Raw genomic sequence first — 15419 nt, forward strand, 5'->3', positions numbered from 1 at the left:
AAAAAACGGGCTAAGATGCAGTTGAAACATATGTTGGGGGGATGGAGGCAAGGGGGCCTGGGAATACCTAATATAAAGTTTTATAATATGGCATGCCTCCTGCGCCAAACACGAGATTGGCTATACCAAACCCAGGAGCACACACCTCTAGAGATGGAGGAAGCGTTATATAGTCCATATCATGGGATAACATTAGCACATTTACAGAAAAAGGAGATACCGTATAGACTTAGACAAAATGTTCTGATATTATCACTTAGAGCAGCGTGGAGATTCTTAGGGGAACTATTGGGGGGAGATTCAAGAGTAACTGAGTATTTAAACATTAGGGGGAATCCGTCTTTCGTTCCCGGGCTGGAAAATAAAACATTTGATAGGTGGGCACAGGCAGGTGTTACTTGTATAGCTGATGTACTGGGAGAGAGAGGGGACATACTGCCACTGTCACAACTATTGGCTCAGAGGGAGCAGATCTGGGGTGATGTATACGCGCATTGTCAACTTAAACATTATATACAAACATTAGATAAAACAGCATTGCAGTGTAAACTGGGCAACAAAATCAAAAAATTCTTTGATGAGATATCTGACAACGCCCCATCTATATCCCAGATACATCGGAAGTTGTGGGAGCTGGCTCCATTGAAGGAGATAGCCACGATTAGACAGAGATGGGAAAAAGATATGAGTTGTAATTTGGAATCATGGGATATTATTGCGCAGATAAAAAATATACCAAGAATAATTGGGGGCGCAGATTACAGGGAATGCGCGTATCGAATAATTTACAGAGCTTATTTTACGCAGGTACAACTATATAAATCAGGGGGTATAGAGACAGCGCTCTGTTTGAAATGTAATAGACATGACAATACTTTATACCATGCGATATGGGGGTGTGTAGTACTACAGAGATATTGGAGACAAATAGTTACTTACCTGTCACATGTTTTGGGTAGTAGAATAGCCATGAATCCACGACAGTTGATATTAGATTTGAAGGATGAACCTTTAAGACTCAATGCTGACAAAACATTATTATATCGAAAGTTATGTCTGGTGGCGAAAAAATGTATTATGCAATATTGGACTGTAGCCAGCTCACCACCTTACTGGCATTGGCGTAACAGGGTGCATCAGTTGTTAGTGTGGGAGGCGAAAGAAGTTAAAGGACAATACAAAAGGAAAATAAGGTTTCTTAAAATATGGGGTAGCTACCTGGAAAAAATGACACAGAGAGGCCGAAGTTTGGTCATTAATACTTTATAAAAGAACCACACATCACTACAATATTGGGATATATTAATTTGAGTTAGTCAAGGGGGGTGGGGGGGGGGGGGTTAATAGGGAAGAGTGGGAGGAGGGTGTAGGGAAGGGGATAGAGGAATAAGAGGTTTTGAATTACATTAGTGTGATAAGCGGATCACCTTACATCACGGTATAACAATGGTAGATTAACAATTGTATATTTGCCAAAGCAAAAGTTGTGTTATATTGTTAATGTGTTATGACTTTCTTTTAACAATTGTGGACAATAATGATATAAGAAGGGGAGGGGGTTGAGGGGGAGGGGGGAACAGAAAAATGGGAATCAGTGAATGAAGCAGATATAATGTTATTGCAATGCTGATTGGAAAACTGAACTTTGTTGTATGAAGCCTCCAAGTTGCATTGTATTGTGCCTTTTGATAATAAAAAAGTTTAAACATAAAGTTGGCGAAATGGGTCCCATCGGCAGACTAAGTCTGAGCATGGAGTAAGATACTGACATGTTCAGCATTACTATGACTTTCAAGATTCTTCAAAAATTTAAATTTTTGTATTTGCTATATGAGCTCCATTAGATTTTGAGCAATTTTGAACAGTACTCTTGTTACATTTTGGAAAGATTGAATAAATATTTTTTTTTGAGTAAAAAAAAAAAAAAAAAAAAAAGATAATATAATGGCACATTGTGAGGATGTTTCATAAAATGGCATCTTAATGAGTAAGTATAGATTGACGTTAGCAAAAAAAGAAACGTTGCGGATTACAATAACTGAAATTCAAAAACAATCTACTCTTAGGTGAAAATATATGAGGTGAACGTGAGGAAAAGCGCTCATGTGAAAAGGTGATGTCTAACGTGTGTACTAATTGTTTAAATCGTATTTAAATCCAAATAGAGTTAAAGTAAAAGTATATTATGAATGAAAGAGATGGCAATTGTGTGGTTATATGAATCTAGGTTCATTTCTGGTGCCCTAAAAAAACATTACAGAATAGTATATGTCAAGTGTTATAAGAGACATAGAGGGGAATAATCGAACGTCACCGGCGAAATAGGTCGCCGGCGATCTATTTTGGCGGCGGCGCAACAGCTGGCCGGAACCGTATTTTCAAAAAAGATGGCCGGCCATCTTTTTTTTCGATAATACGGTGGGTTTGAGATCGCCAGTTTTGTTTTTCCGCGATAATGGAAAAAACTGCCGGCGATCTCAAATCCGGCGAAATCCAAGGCATTTGGCCGTGGGAGGAGCCAGCATTTGTAGTGCAATGGTCCCCCTCACATGCCAGGACACCAACCGGGCACCCTAGGGGGCACTTCAAACATCTTTTATAAACAACCAAATTAGCTTCCAGGTGCATAGCACCCTTCCCTTGTGTGCTGAGTCCCCCAAATCCCCCCCCCAAACCCACTGCACACAAGTGTGCACCATTACCCTAGCCCTAAGGGCTGAAGGGGGGCACCTACCTGTGGGTACAGTGGGTTTTGGGGGGTTTGGGAGGGCTCAACATTACCCACCACAAGTGGAACAGGTAGGGGGGGATGGGCCTGGCTCTGCCTTTCTGCAGTCCACTGCAACCAACAACAACTGTTCCAGGGACCTGCATACTGCTGTCAGGGTGCTGGGTATGACATTTGAGGCTGGCATACAGGCTGGCAAAAAAGGTTTGTATTTTAATAATTTTAGTGTGGGAGGGGGTTGGCGACCACTGGGGGAGTAAGGGGAAGTCATCCCCCATTCCCTCCGGTGGTCATCTGGTCAGTTGGGGCACCTTTTTGAGGCTTGGTCGTGAAAATAAAAGGACCAAGTAAACCCAGCGAAATACTGCTTATCGCCGGGTTTTATTTTTCCATTATCCGCGAAAGCCGGCCATCTGGTAGCCACGCCCAAGCCTGCCCATGTCCCGCCTTCGCTTTGCCGCCAACACGCCCCTTTGAACTTTCGCCGGTGAGGTGAAGGGAAAGCGGCGAAGCTATCACAAATGTAGCTTTCGATTATACGCTTTTCGCCGCTTTTGCGAAATCTCCGGCCATATCCCGATTTGTGTCGGGGAAATAGCCAGCGATTACTTTCGATTATAAGCTGGATATCCAGTTTCACACCCCATGTGAGATAATAAAGTAACCAAGATGGTATATAGTGAGAAAAAGTACATGTATGAAGAAATAAAGTGTAATTGTAGTAGAAGTTGTTTCCTGTCACCTGTTTTTTTGAGAACATTTAATTTCCTCCACACTACTATCCTATATAATAAAAAGCATCTCCGACATTCTGAAGCTGACTCCGTGTCAGTGAAGCCTTGAAGGGTTTGTGCTCCTGCTGTATCCATGTCCTGTCCTGACGTTTGCGTGCTTCCTGGTTCATCACCAGCAGCAGTGACCAATCACTGGAAGGGAACGCTGCAGAGTTGCCAGACAACGGAACGCGACGTCACACGCATGAGGGTGTCTTCGTCCCTCCCTTCCAGTTCCAGGCCCCCTCCCTCCAAATTTTAAAAGTCATCTTCACTTACCAGGTCGGGTTTATGGCGGCCAGCAGCAGTGGTGGTAAAAGGCGTGCAGGCTCGGCCCCTCTCTCTCTCTCTCTCTCAGCTCTTGTCCCGCCCTTGCCAGAGCTGAGAGAGAAGGGCCGAGCCTGCACGCTTTTTAACGCTGCTGACGAACGCCGTAACCCCGATTTGGTAAGTGAAGATGACTTCTAATCTTCGGAGGGAGGGGTGCTGGAACTGGAAGGGAGGGAGCGGGATCCTGGAACTCGGAGGGAGGGAGGGAGGGGACGGACGACCCTGGAACACGGAGGGAGGGGGGGACGACAATGGAGGGAGGGGGGCCCATGGCACACACTCTCATTCTCACACATACACTCTCTCTCTCACAGACACTCGCACCCAGTCTCACTCTCTCTCTGTCACACACACACTCGCACATTCACTCTCTCACACAGTCACTCTCACACACACTTTCTCAAACATACACACTCCGAGGAAAACCTTGCTAGCGCCCGTTTCATTTGTGTCAGAAACGGGCCTTTTTTACTAGTTTAATATATAACACTGACAGATCTTTATAATGTCGTTCCTTTTGTTCAATCTATATAGTTTAATAGATCATTTTCACTAGTTTGGATATATATCTAGGCATTCAAGTTCTAATTCTATACATAGTCTTTACTAGATACTACAAGTAGATGTAATTATTGAACACGAAGTATTTATTTAAAAAAAACAACTTTTTATATATTCCTTAGAAGATTTTATTTAATTTAAGCAATGTTGTCATTGTTCTATAGTGAAATTATACCAAGATTTGATTGTTGTATAATAATTCTTCTGAGAAACAATAGTATTTCAACAAGTTTTCTGTGTATATCCTTTAATTTACTTATTTTAATTGATATTACTGTGTCACAATTTGTTTTTATACTTTCATGTTGTATATTCTATATGACTTATTGATTTTCAATGTTGCTTTGTAGTAGACTCCTGATGCAGTCCTAATAAGCCGACAGATTAAAAAAAAAAAGTGGGAAGTGGACCAATGACTCCAGGACGCTGAGACTGTGGTGGTATATAAAGGAGCAAACTTTATTGTAGACTCGACACAGTACTGTGTTTCGGCCACAGGCCTGCCTCAGGAGTCTCCCACTGTGCATTCTCCTTCGGGCACCCGGTGCTCTAACCACTAGGCCACTCCTCCAATCAAATAAAATAAATTTTACAACAAAGTGTAATATTATGTCATATCAAATAAAGGTTTTAAAACTTGTATCCCAAGGGTATCAACCTCATCTTCAAAACAGCCAGGAGTTGCTGCCTCCTACTGCATGTGGCAATATAACACCTAGAGCAAGAGCTCATACCTCTTCTGAGGATGAATGCAATCAAAGTGCCAGAATTCCCAAAAATCAGGTGGTCTGTTTTCAGTATCAGATCTTGGAGTTCTGAATAAATTTCCTTGGAAAGAAAAATTGAACATGAATTTCCTAGAAATCACGCTTCGATGTTGGGCAAGAACAATTAGCAGTGATTGCTGAATTTAATGGATATATGCTCTCATATTTTGTTTCTTCTGAAATATCTTCTTTTCACTTTGAACATTATACATTGTCAATACTGAATTCTTCTGTTTGTTCTTCCAGAAATCAAATATGTTATCCAGTTTATAAGGACACTTCTAAACACTACATTGGTAAAAAATATTTCTGCCCTATCAAAGGGAAAAGGAAAGAAATGGCATAATTTGCTATTGAAGGAAGTCAGTATGTTTCTACTCTCTCCGTGATAATCTTTATAGGTGACATGACAGCCTCAGTTCATGTGACTTCATTTGCTTGACTCCATTATGGGGTAGGCTCAATAGGAACTGAATACTCAGTGGAACCAATATAGTCAGAGAGGAGAGTGTAGCTCTGAAAGGCAATTCTGAAATGTATTAAGTTAATCCAATGAGGAGCTATTCCCTTCAAATTTTTGTTGGCCTTAATTTATTTGCTAATTTGTAAATGGGATGGCAATTCCTCCAGTTTATACATAGATCCAGCCTACAAATGCTTGAAAATTTTTTAAGATTATAGATGCATCATTTTGCTTTATATTAAAAACAATCTAAATAATTGCCCCCCCCCCCCCCAAAAAAAAAAAAAAAAAAATTTTTTTCTAAAATATTGCAGCAGCTTTTGCAGCCAGATATTTTGAGCTGATCTTGGTATTCTGTGTGTCATTTAATCCACTGTGATGCTTTCAGTCTTGCAGAATTCCTTGGGGCAAGCTGAAAAATTAGACCATTGTTGTCCATCTATGGGACCATGGGGTCATTCTTGAGAATCAGAGAATTAGTGCTTCAGTAGCCCGTTACTAAAGATGGCATGTGTGTCTGGCTTTCTTTTACTAAGATGGTATTGTTTCTGACTTTATTTTCTCCTAGCCACTGACATGTTCTATATTTTTGTTTTAGGGTACCGAATAAGACTGGGGTCTAGCACAGACAAGAAAGATACAGGCCGTTTACATGTAGATTTTGCACAGGCCCGTGATGATTTCTATGAGTGGGAGTGTAAGCAGCGGATGCTAGCAAGGGAAGAGCGTCATCGTAGAAGGATAGAGGAAGAGAAATTTCACCCTCCCTCTCCTTCTCCTTCTCCTGTTGTCCATTATTCTGACCATGAGTGCATCCTTTTGGCTGAAAAATTAAAAGGTATAACAAACTCTTGTGTAATGTGCATCAAACATCTTCTTATATATGATACAAAGAAATAAATAATTAAAAAAACATTGAAGCCCCCCCCCCACCTCCCACCCTCTCCCCGCCTCCCAACCCCTCCCTCCTCCCATAAAACAACCTAACATTGTTCTCTCTAGAGAACCAGTCACGCTATCACCCTGCCCCCATCCCCCGCAACCACAACTTTGTAAAGAAAAACTAACCCACCAAATCATACGACCTAACACAGTCATATCTCTAACTGCCAATAACCATACTTAAATGTAATACCCCGAGGCACCACTCAGTTCCCATTTTTAGACAATCTCGGATCCAAGCCCCCCCCCCCCCCCTCCAGTTATTATCAATACTCAGTTTAGTCCCTCTTAGAGTTTAATACAAAGATCTTGTTCCCCTCAAGACTCTTACGGGTCTGGAGTCTCCCTCTGTTCTTCACAAGCATCTCCAACCACCGTTGACTCTCATGCTGAAGTCCCAACTAGATTCATCTTGCTGTCTCTCCGACTCCCTTCTCCGCTCCACCGTCTATCTGCTGAAAAAGTGAGGCTTGCCATCATGATGGACCCTCAACCGAGCAGGGTACAGCAACGCAAAACGGACACGTTTCTTGAATAGCTCCGTACATGCTTCCACAAACTGCTTGCGCTGCGCCACCACTGCCGATGAATAATCTTGAAAACATAATATGCTATGTGTTTCATAGCACACTTTGCCCATCGATCGCCAAGCTCTCAAAATCTCCTGCTTGTGAGTGTAATTTAATATTTTACAGATTACCACTCTCGGGCGTTGTGCATTGTCACGTCTGTGGCCGTGACCCCTCTCAGACTCGCCTTATTTCCTGTGGTCAGCTTCTGAGCTGGCTTCTGTCTGTTCTTTGTAAGTTAGTTCTGTCTCTGTCTCTGTGTGCTGGCTGTATTAGATTGTCGGTGTGCTGTCACCCGTTCCAGATTTCAGCTCAGCCCAGTCCGGATCTTCCAGGCTGCCCGACCCTTAGTTACTTGGTGATTGTTGCACCTGAGTCTCAGCTGCCTGCTGGGCTTATTAGTTCGGTTGTTGCCTGAGATTCTTGCCTGTTTCTTGTTAGTCTGTGTTTAGTTTAGGTTTGCTTGCCTAGCCTGGTTTCTTGTTTGTAATTCTGTGTTTAGTTTCTGTTTGTCTGTGTTCTGGCTTTGGGGCTGCTTGCAGCTCTGAGTTCTGTGTCTTGTTAGTCAGTGTTTGTTCCCTGTTTTTTGGCTGTTCTGCAGCTTTCTGTTCCTCCCTTTCCCCTCTGACCCTCAGACCCTGTGCTGCCTTGCTGTTATCCAGTCCTGCCCTGTCCAGCAAGTCCTGCCGGCCACCTGAAGCCCAGAGCTCAACTCTGGGTGAAAAGTGGCCAAGTGCAGGTGAAGCCTAACTGCTTGCCTGAGATTTGCCTAGTCTCCGGTGTGGGGTGGTTTTGCCTGCCACTGCCGCTCCTCGGCAGTGGCACAAGGGCTCACAACCCAGTTCCTGCTTTGAAAACGTAACATGCATCTTGTCGCGACTGGCCGAAACGGTGCATTCGCTCTATTTTCAAATTTTTCTCCAAGTTCTGCAGCTTCAACACCTTGGGCAGCCATGACTCAAGGAATTCCCTTAAATCCACTTCCCTCGTGGGTTCCGGGATCCCAACCAGTCTAAGGTTATTCCTTCTTGCCCTATCTCTATATATAAAACGCACCTCCAACGTTCTAATGAAGCCTCAGGCCAGAAACTTGAAGTGGCATAGATATCTGGTTTGCCCATGAGTGTCTGCCCCGCCCTCACGTCAAACGTGATGACGTTGAGGGCGGAGCACTGACACTCAACGAATCAAGGAAGCCCATTGGTTAATCTCTGTTTCCACTCCACAACGCTGCCGTCATTCCCAAACACACAAAACCAACAAAATCGCCGCTGCACCCCCTCTCCTCTCCGACTCTGGCCATGCAGCAGGACGATTACTACACACGAGTGAAAGTGACCCAATCAACTACACTGTGTAAGCAAGGAAGCCCATTGGTTAATCTCTATTTCCACTCCCCAACACAGCCGTCATTCCCATACACTCAAAACCAAGCACACCTAGGAGCTGCTGATCCACATTGTCGTTTTTTTTTTTCTTCTTCCATCTGAAACACGTCTAAAGCTGTTTCTACTGGATAAACTGCGCCTTAAAAGGTAAAGGACAAAAGGTTTTTGAGTTCTTACTGCACACCTTTTTCATTTATTTGAAAACTACCCATCTGTACATATGAATATCATGAAATCTAAATTAAATATCACTAAAACAGCTTTAAAAAATATTCTACCTGGTAGAAACAGCAATTTTAAACTCTGTATTGTCAGATCATTTGTCAACAATACAAACTTTATCCAGGTAAGTGCCCATGGCTGCGTCAGGCCTGCCGTTGCCTGTCAATGTGTGTCAGAGTATGAGGGAGCTCCAGCTGCCTGTTGGTCACAACAGGACTTAGCTGCTGGACGCCAGAAGCAGTCTCTCCTTACGTTGACAGCAAATAGCAACCCCCCCCCCCCCAAGCAGCTTGGAGGGAGGGAGGAAGGGAAGGGGACAGGACCGTTGAACTGGGAGGGAGGGGGAGGAATGCCATAATATCATCCCGCACATTCCTTAATTTGCACTTCCCTAATTGCAAAGGTCTAAAATACAAATTAATGCACACGTCAAACTTTACCTACTTGAGCACACAGTTATGGAACGCACTGCCACGCAACTTAAAAACGAACCACGAACTAACGAGCTTCCGCAAACTACTGAAGACCCATCTCTTTAACAAGGCATACCACAAAGATCAACCAATGTGAATACACACAACTCCTCACATATATTCAGGACTATTTTACAATATCTGCTTGTAATACTACTATCATGTTTTATCATTATCATGTTGACCAAGATCCTTCTGTAACACTAAATGTTATTTTCTAATATATTTCCACCATTCATGTATTGTAAGCCACATTGAGCCTGCAAAGAGGTGGGAAAATGTGGGCTACAAATGCAATAAATAATAAATAAACTGGTAGGGGGACCCTGGAACTGGGAGGGGGACTACGGAACTGGGAGGGAGGGAAGGTGACCCTGGAACTGGGAGGGTGGGGACCCTCAAACTATGAGGGAGGGTGAAGGGGCCCTGAAACTGGAAGGGACCCTGGAACTCAGAGGGAGGGGGGGATGACCCTGGAACTCGGAGGCGGGAATGGAGGGGTGCCCCTGGAACTGGGAGGGAGGGGCCCCTGGCACGCACTCTTGATTCCCACACACACACTCTCCCTCTCACAGACACACTCGCACCCAGTCTCACTCTCTGTCACACACACACACACTCGCACATACACACTCGCACATACACACTCGCACATTCACTCTCACACAGTGAATCTCATACGCACTCTCTCAAACACACACTCCGAGCAAAACCTTGCTAGCGCCCGTTTCATTTCTGTCAGAAACGGGCCTTTTTCACTAGTTTTCCAGATTCCTCCAGTTTCAGTTCTAACTGAAATATCTTCTTCTTCCACTCCTTAGGTTGGCTTTCCTGCTGCGTGCACCGATCCTCCATATCCGATAGTCTTTGCTGGAAGCTTGTCATATTAGTGCGCAGCCCCTCCAACTTGCCATCCATTGTGTCCAACTTTTCAGATATCTTCTGTAATTTTATGTCCACCGATGATTCCAACAGTTGCGAAACCTCCGCTGTGATTTCCGCTGCCCAGGCGGAGCTCACTGTTTCTCCCAAGGGGCCAGGATCCGCCGTCTCCTGCTCGCCCTCGTGCTCCGTCTTTACGCTGTGTTTTGGAAGTCATATCGTCTGCTTTTGTTGTATACTTCCTTTGGCTCGCTCTACTGTGATGTTCTGAACGTACTTTCGCCACTTGTGGGTTGCTAAACCGCCTTCTTGCACTGCGGGGGAGTAGATGTTATCTCAGGGGCCTCAGAGCTCTGTCCTGCGGCGTCCTAACCCTAGCCTAGCATCACATGTCTGTTCTTATAGGTTTTAAACGCGAATCATGCTACAGACTTGCTGCTGCATAAAAGGACCCCTCTGCATCTTTGCCAGTCCCCTGGCACTTTATTTTTCAACAATTTTTATTGATGATCCAGCATTTTATGTTCAAATTTGTTTATTGAGGTTTTTATAAAATTATACACAAAAGGAAATGGCTAATACATAATAAGACCTGTGACACCATATCCAGTACAGTTCAAGAGAATACATCGCAAAGGGCAAAAGGGCCTTGTGTCTGATAGCCCCTTGCCTATACACTCTTTCCCCTGGCACTTTAATAAATAATTAGTGGCATAGCACTTTATTTAGCTCCGGGAACTGGAACCACAAAGCTTTCCCTGATTCCTACAAATGTGTGAATGACTCAGCTGCTTACGCCACTCACTTTGCATCACTGTGCATGCACTCGTCCTCCTAGGGCACTGACTTCATCTATTCGCACTCCACAAGCTTGTTTTCTGAGAGTACCATGGTTGATTTCTTCATATGAGGAAATACTTACCAAGGAGCTCTTCACTCTTGGAGCCAGTGCAGTCAAACCCATTCCACCAAGGTAAAGGGAACATGAGGGAAGGGAGATGGTGTGCCTTCTGTCAAAGATGGGCGAGGGGAGATGGTTTACCTTGGCACTCTCATTCATTACTTTCTAAAGGAAGACTGGTTATGGTCTCTCAAGTCAAAGGGTGCATACACTCAAATAAGAGATTTCTGGTGATTTGGATGTATCTCAGAATTGTAATAGGGAAACATTATTACCAGTATTGGTCCTATTTGGATTCAGATCAGCTCCTCTGGTGTTCACAAAGTACCTTGCCAAAGTAGCAGCATATCTACAGACTAGGAATGAATGTGTTTCCCTGTTTCAATGATTGGTTGATCAAGAGCACATCTCCAGAAGGAATCCAAAGGTCCATTCATACAACCATCTCTATGCTGGAATTGCTAAGTCAACTCAGTTGGAATTTATAGGAGCTCTTTTATACACACCTCAAAGGCCTTTCTCCCACAGAAAAGATTACCACACTGATGTTTTTAATGCAACTCTTGACACATATGAAAATAGAGCTGCCAAAGGCTTTTCGCCAATAAATGTTGCTCCTCTCTTTACAGTGGTATGATCTGCACCCATTCTGAATTCAAAGGCATTTACAAGTGTAGATCATACCATTGTAAAGAGAGGAGCAACCATTTGTTTTCCACATAACTGCCTTTCAACTGTTTTGTTAAGGATTAGATGGCCCCCGATTCAGGCAATGCGTCAAAAACGTTTTTCAATAAACATTGATTAGTGACAATTTGGCAGCGCTTCTTTCCTTGGAGCACCTTCACTGTTGTTGTCTGTTTACATGCTGCAGTCGGCTTACTTTTCTTGTTAACATCTGAAAATGAAACGATCTCATTGAGCACACAGTGGACTCAGGCCACTCAGTACCTGTGGGATGTAATCTGTGTCGCCAGTTCTCTGTAAGAGTCTGTCCTGTTGGATCAGTCCAATCTGATAAAAGGAATTTCCTTCCAAATTCTTTCAATACAAATTGCTCTCATCAATGCATCCAAATTGGGCTGGGGAGCCCATGTACATGGGCCTGTTTGGGGATTATGGTCTCCCCAGAAAATCATCATCTGATGAATTTACTGAAGTTGAGGGTGGCTTTCCAGCTATCTCCCCAAGCTTCTTCCCCCACTATCACAAATCATGCCTCTCTTCAACCTTGGTACCATAGTGGTCTTGATCTACTAGTCACCAAGTATGTAATGTAGAGAAAAAATGGCTTAAGTACAAAACTTCATAATTGTTATCAAATTATAAAGAATCTTGTCGACATTATTCTTTTCAGTTTAAAGTAGCTAATTGAGTAATTGAAGCAATCCCTGTAGAACATTATTCTCCCTTTCTGCTTTTCTTACTGGTCAGGCAAAATTGTTACTGCCCCCCCCCCCCCCCCCCCCAGTCAGCCTTCTGCAGATGCCCTTGCTTCTTTTCGAACAAGGCCCTCTTCACTTAGGGCATCACTTTCCCCATTGCCTCTCTGTGGCTTGACGCAATCTTTACTGTCTGTCTTGGCATCTCCTGCTGATAGTTTAGCTCTCAGTGTTTCAACATAGTCCACTGTTTTTTCTTAGTTTTTCATGTTTTATATCTTTCTAAAAAAAAAACTCTTATTAAGAAGTATTCATTTCCTTATATCATTTTTCTTACCAGGGAGTACTTATTTAAACATACTACTTATTTAAATATCCTATATAATAAAATGCACCTCCAACATTCTGAAGCTGACTGCATGGCTGAGGCATCCCTGCGCTCTGTATCCATCTCCTGAATTGACATCATGTACTTCCGGGTTCGTCACAAGCAGAGTTGACCAACCACACAAGGTTTCTCGGCTTCAGAATGTTGGAGGTGCATTCTATTAAATAGGATTGGTCAGTTCCTTGAAGCACAGCCAGAGCTCAGCGTCCTGCACAGTAAGGCTCAGAGAGAGGGAGGGGGGTGTTGGATTATTTGTAGTAAATAATTAGCAGATTTTAGTACACACAGCTTCAGCTTTAGAAATGTTAATTTCTTTCTTCATCTCTCTCTCATTCACCCCTGAATAATTCACTGCTGAGTCACTTTAAAGTTGAAGTAACAAAACATCTGTTTACTCACAGTTTGTAGTTAGATTATAGTCAGACAGGCTTATATATACATATTACTATACATTTGTATTATCAGCTCCTTCCATGTGCTTAGATGGTAATGGATGCTCACACCACCATAGATCCTCTCAGGTTAGGAGAGATCATGAGCTCCATGTGCTCCATGTGCTGCATGTGCTGCATCTGCCCCCACAGGAAGTTGCATAGCTGTGTGACCTCTCTAAGTAATTCACATCAGAGGTCACAGAGTAATCACAGAGAAATAATAGGTGACAGGCAATGCATGTAAAATACAATTACATTCCAACAAACCCCTTCTCATGCATAACTGTCATGCAATTATTTATTCATACAAAGTCCAAGCTTTATACGCAGATTCACAAAATGTTCTCTGGGTAACGGTTTGGTCATGATGTCAGCTGTCATCTCACTGGTGTGACAATAGTGTAGACTGATGACCCCTTCTTTCGCCAACTCTCGCACGTTGTGGTATTTCGTTGCGATGTGCTTGGTGCGTGACTGAACCTTGTCATTCTGTGACAGTCGGATGCAGCTCTGATTATCTTCCATTAACTGGATTGGTCTCTTTTCAGCTATTCCGAAATCCAGCAAAAGTTTTTCAATCCACATCAGTTCTCTGCACGCTTCCGATACGGCCACGTATTCAGCTTCTGTAGAAGACAAACTCACAATACTTTGTTTATGACTGGCCCATGAAATGTGTACATTTCCATACATAAACACATATCCACTTGTGGATTTATAATCAGAATGATCCCCTGCCCAATCTGAATCACAGTAACATATTAGTTTTGGATTACTATTGGCTGAAATCTTTAATTTACAATCAATGGTACCCTTTAAATACCTTACCATCCTTTTAACTGCAGTCCAATCTGATTTGGTAGGTGAGCTGACCCTTCTGCTCAAAATTCCTACTGCATTTGCTATATCAGCCCTGTATGTGGTAGCTAGATATAAAAGCTTACCTATGGCTGATCTATATTGGATGTTATCTGGTAAAGGTTCTCTTACTGTTTCATCCTTCAGAAAATCAGTGATCATGGGAGTGCTTACAACTTGGGCATCTTGCATACCTAAACTTTCAATAAGCTCATTTATTTTCTGCTTCTGGCTTAGAAGATAAGAACCATCATTTTGTTTCTCAATTTCTATACCAAGATAGTATGACACATTACCAAGTTCTTTTATCTCAACATTGAGGTTTAAACACTTTACAATGTCCTTGTACTCTTGCTCACTTTTGCTTGCAATGAGCAGATCATCAACAAAAGCTAAAATGTATGCATATTGTCCATTTCTGCACCTAGTGTACAAACATTTATCTGCTTCACCTTGCTTAAATCCTAAATTTGTCAATATTTCATGCAATTTTTCATTCCAACATTTTGCACTTTGCTTTAATCCATAAAGACCTTTGTTTAATTTACACACTAGCTGTCTTTGTTTTGTATTTATGAAACCTGTTGGTTGTTCCATGTACAAATCTTCAGTTATTTCTCCATGAAGAAACGCTGTTTTCACATCAATGTGGTTGACTTGCATGCCTTTTGAGACTGCAATGCTCAGAAGTGTTCTTATTGTCGTGTGTTTCACTACAGGTGCAAACACTTCATCAAAATCTTCTCCATATTTTTGAAGATATCCCTTTGCCACTAATCTGGCTTTATACCTTTCCACTTTTCCTTGTGCATTCCTTTTTAACTTGAATACCCATTTGCATCCTATAGCTTTCTTGCCAGGAGGTAATTTTGTAAGAATCCAAGTATTATTTTTATCCAATGCATCAATTTCTTCTTGTGCAGCTTTATGCCATTCAGCAGCTTCTTCTGCTGGCATTTTCTCAATCTCATCCCATGTTAAGGGCTCTTGAGCTTCTGCTGACTTTGTTAGGTAAGACAGTCTTAGGGGTGGAACACCTTTGTTTTCCCTGGATGAGCGTCTGACAACAGGTTGGTCTGACCTTTCCGCATCCTCTAAATCTGAGAGTCCTTCTCCAATTGATTCCCCTTCTCCAACTGTACTGTCTTCTTCAATGATCCTTTCTGTGTCTGCTTCCTCTGCCTGTTCCTCGTTAGATACAGATGAGTTGCTTTCAGACATCTGCCTTGGTATGGCATTTATATACACTGGCATGTCTATTATGGTTCTAGTTTCATATTCTGGATGATAAGGCTCATCTGGGATAATCCAGCCTTTATCAACCCTTTTGTTTTCATCAAAATATGTAACATGTCTTA

General features: G+C 42.7%; 1 protein-coding gene across 3 annotated transcripts in view; it reads left to right on the top strand.

Moving 5' to 3' along the window:
- Window positions 1–15419, top strand: part of ENOX2 (ecto-NOX disulfide-thiol exchanger 2) — a 363942-nt gene that overhangs the window by 126064 nt on the left and 222459 nt on the right. For 2 of the 3 annotated variants that reach the window (XM_030209544.1, XM_030209543.1), the window contains exon 6: window positions 6221–6460. The exons of the other annotated variant lie outside the window; for it this stretch is intronic. In XM_030209544.1, coding sequence (XP_030065404.1) covers window positions 6221–6460 — 240 coding nt within the window. The remainder of the gene's footprint in view (window positions 1–6220; window positions 6461–15419) is intronic. 3 annotated transcript variants of the gene reach the window in all.

This window comes from Microcaecilia unicolor, chromosome 7, assembly GCF_901765095.1.
Source record: "Microcaecilia unicolor chromosome 7, aMicUni1.1, whole genome shotgun sequence".
Taxonomy (NCBI): Eukaryota; Metazoa; Chordata; class Amphibia; order Gymnophiona; family Siphonopidae; genus Microcaecilia; species Microcaecilia unicolor.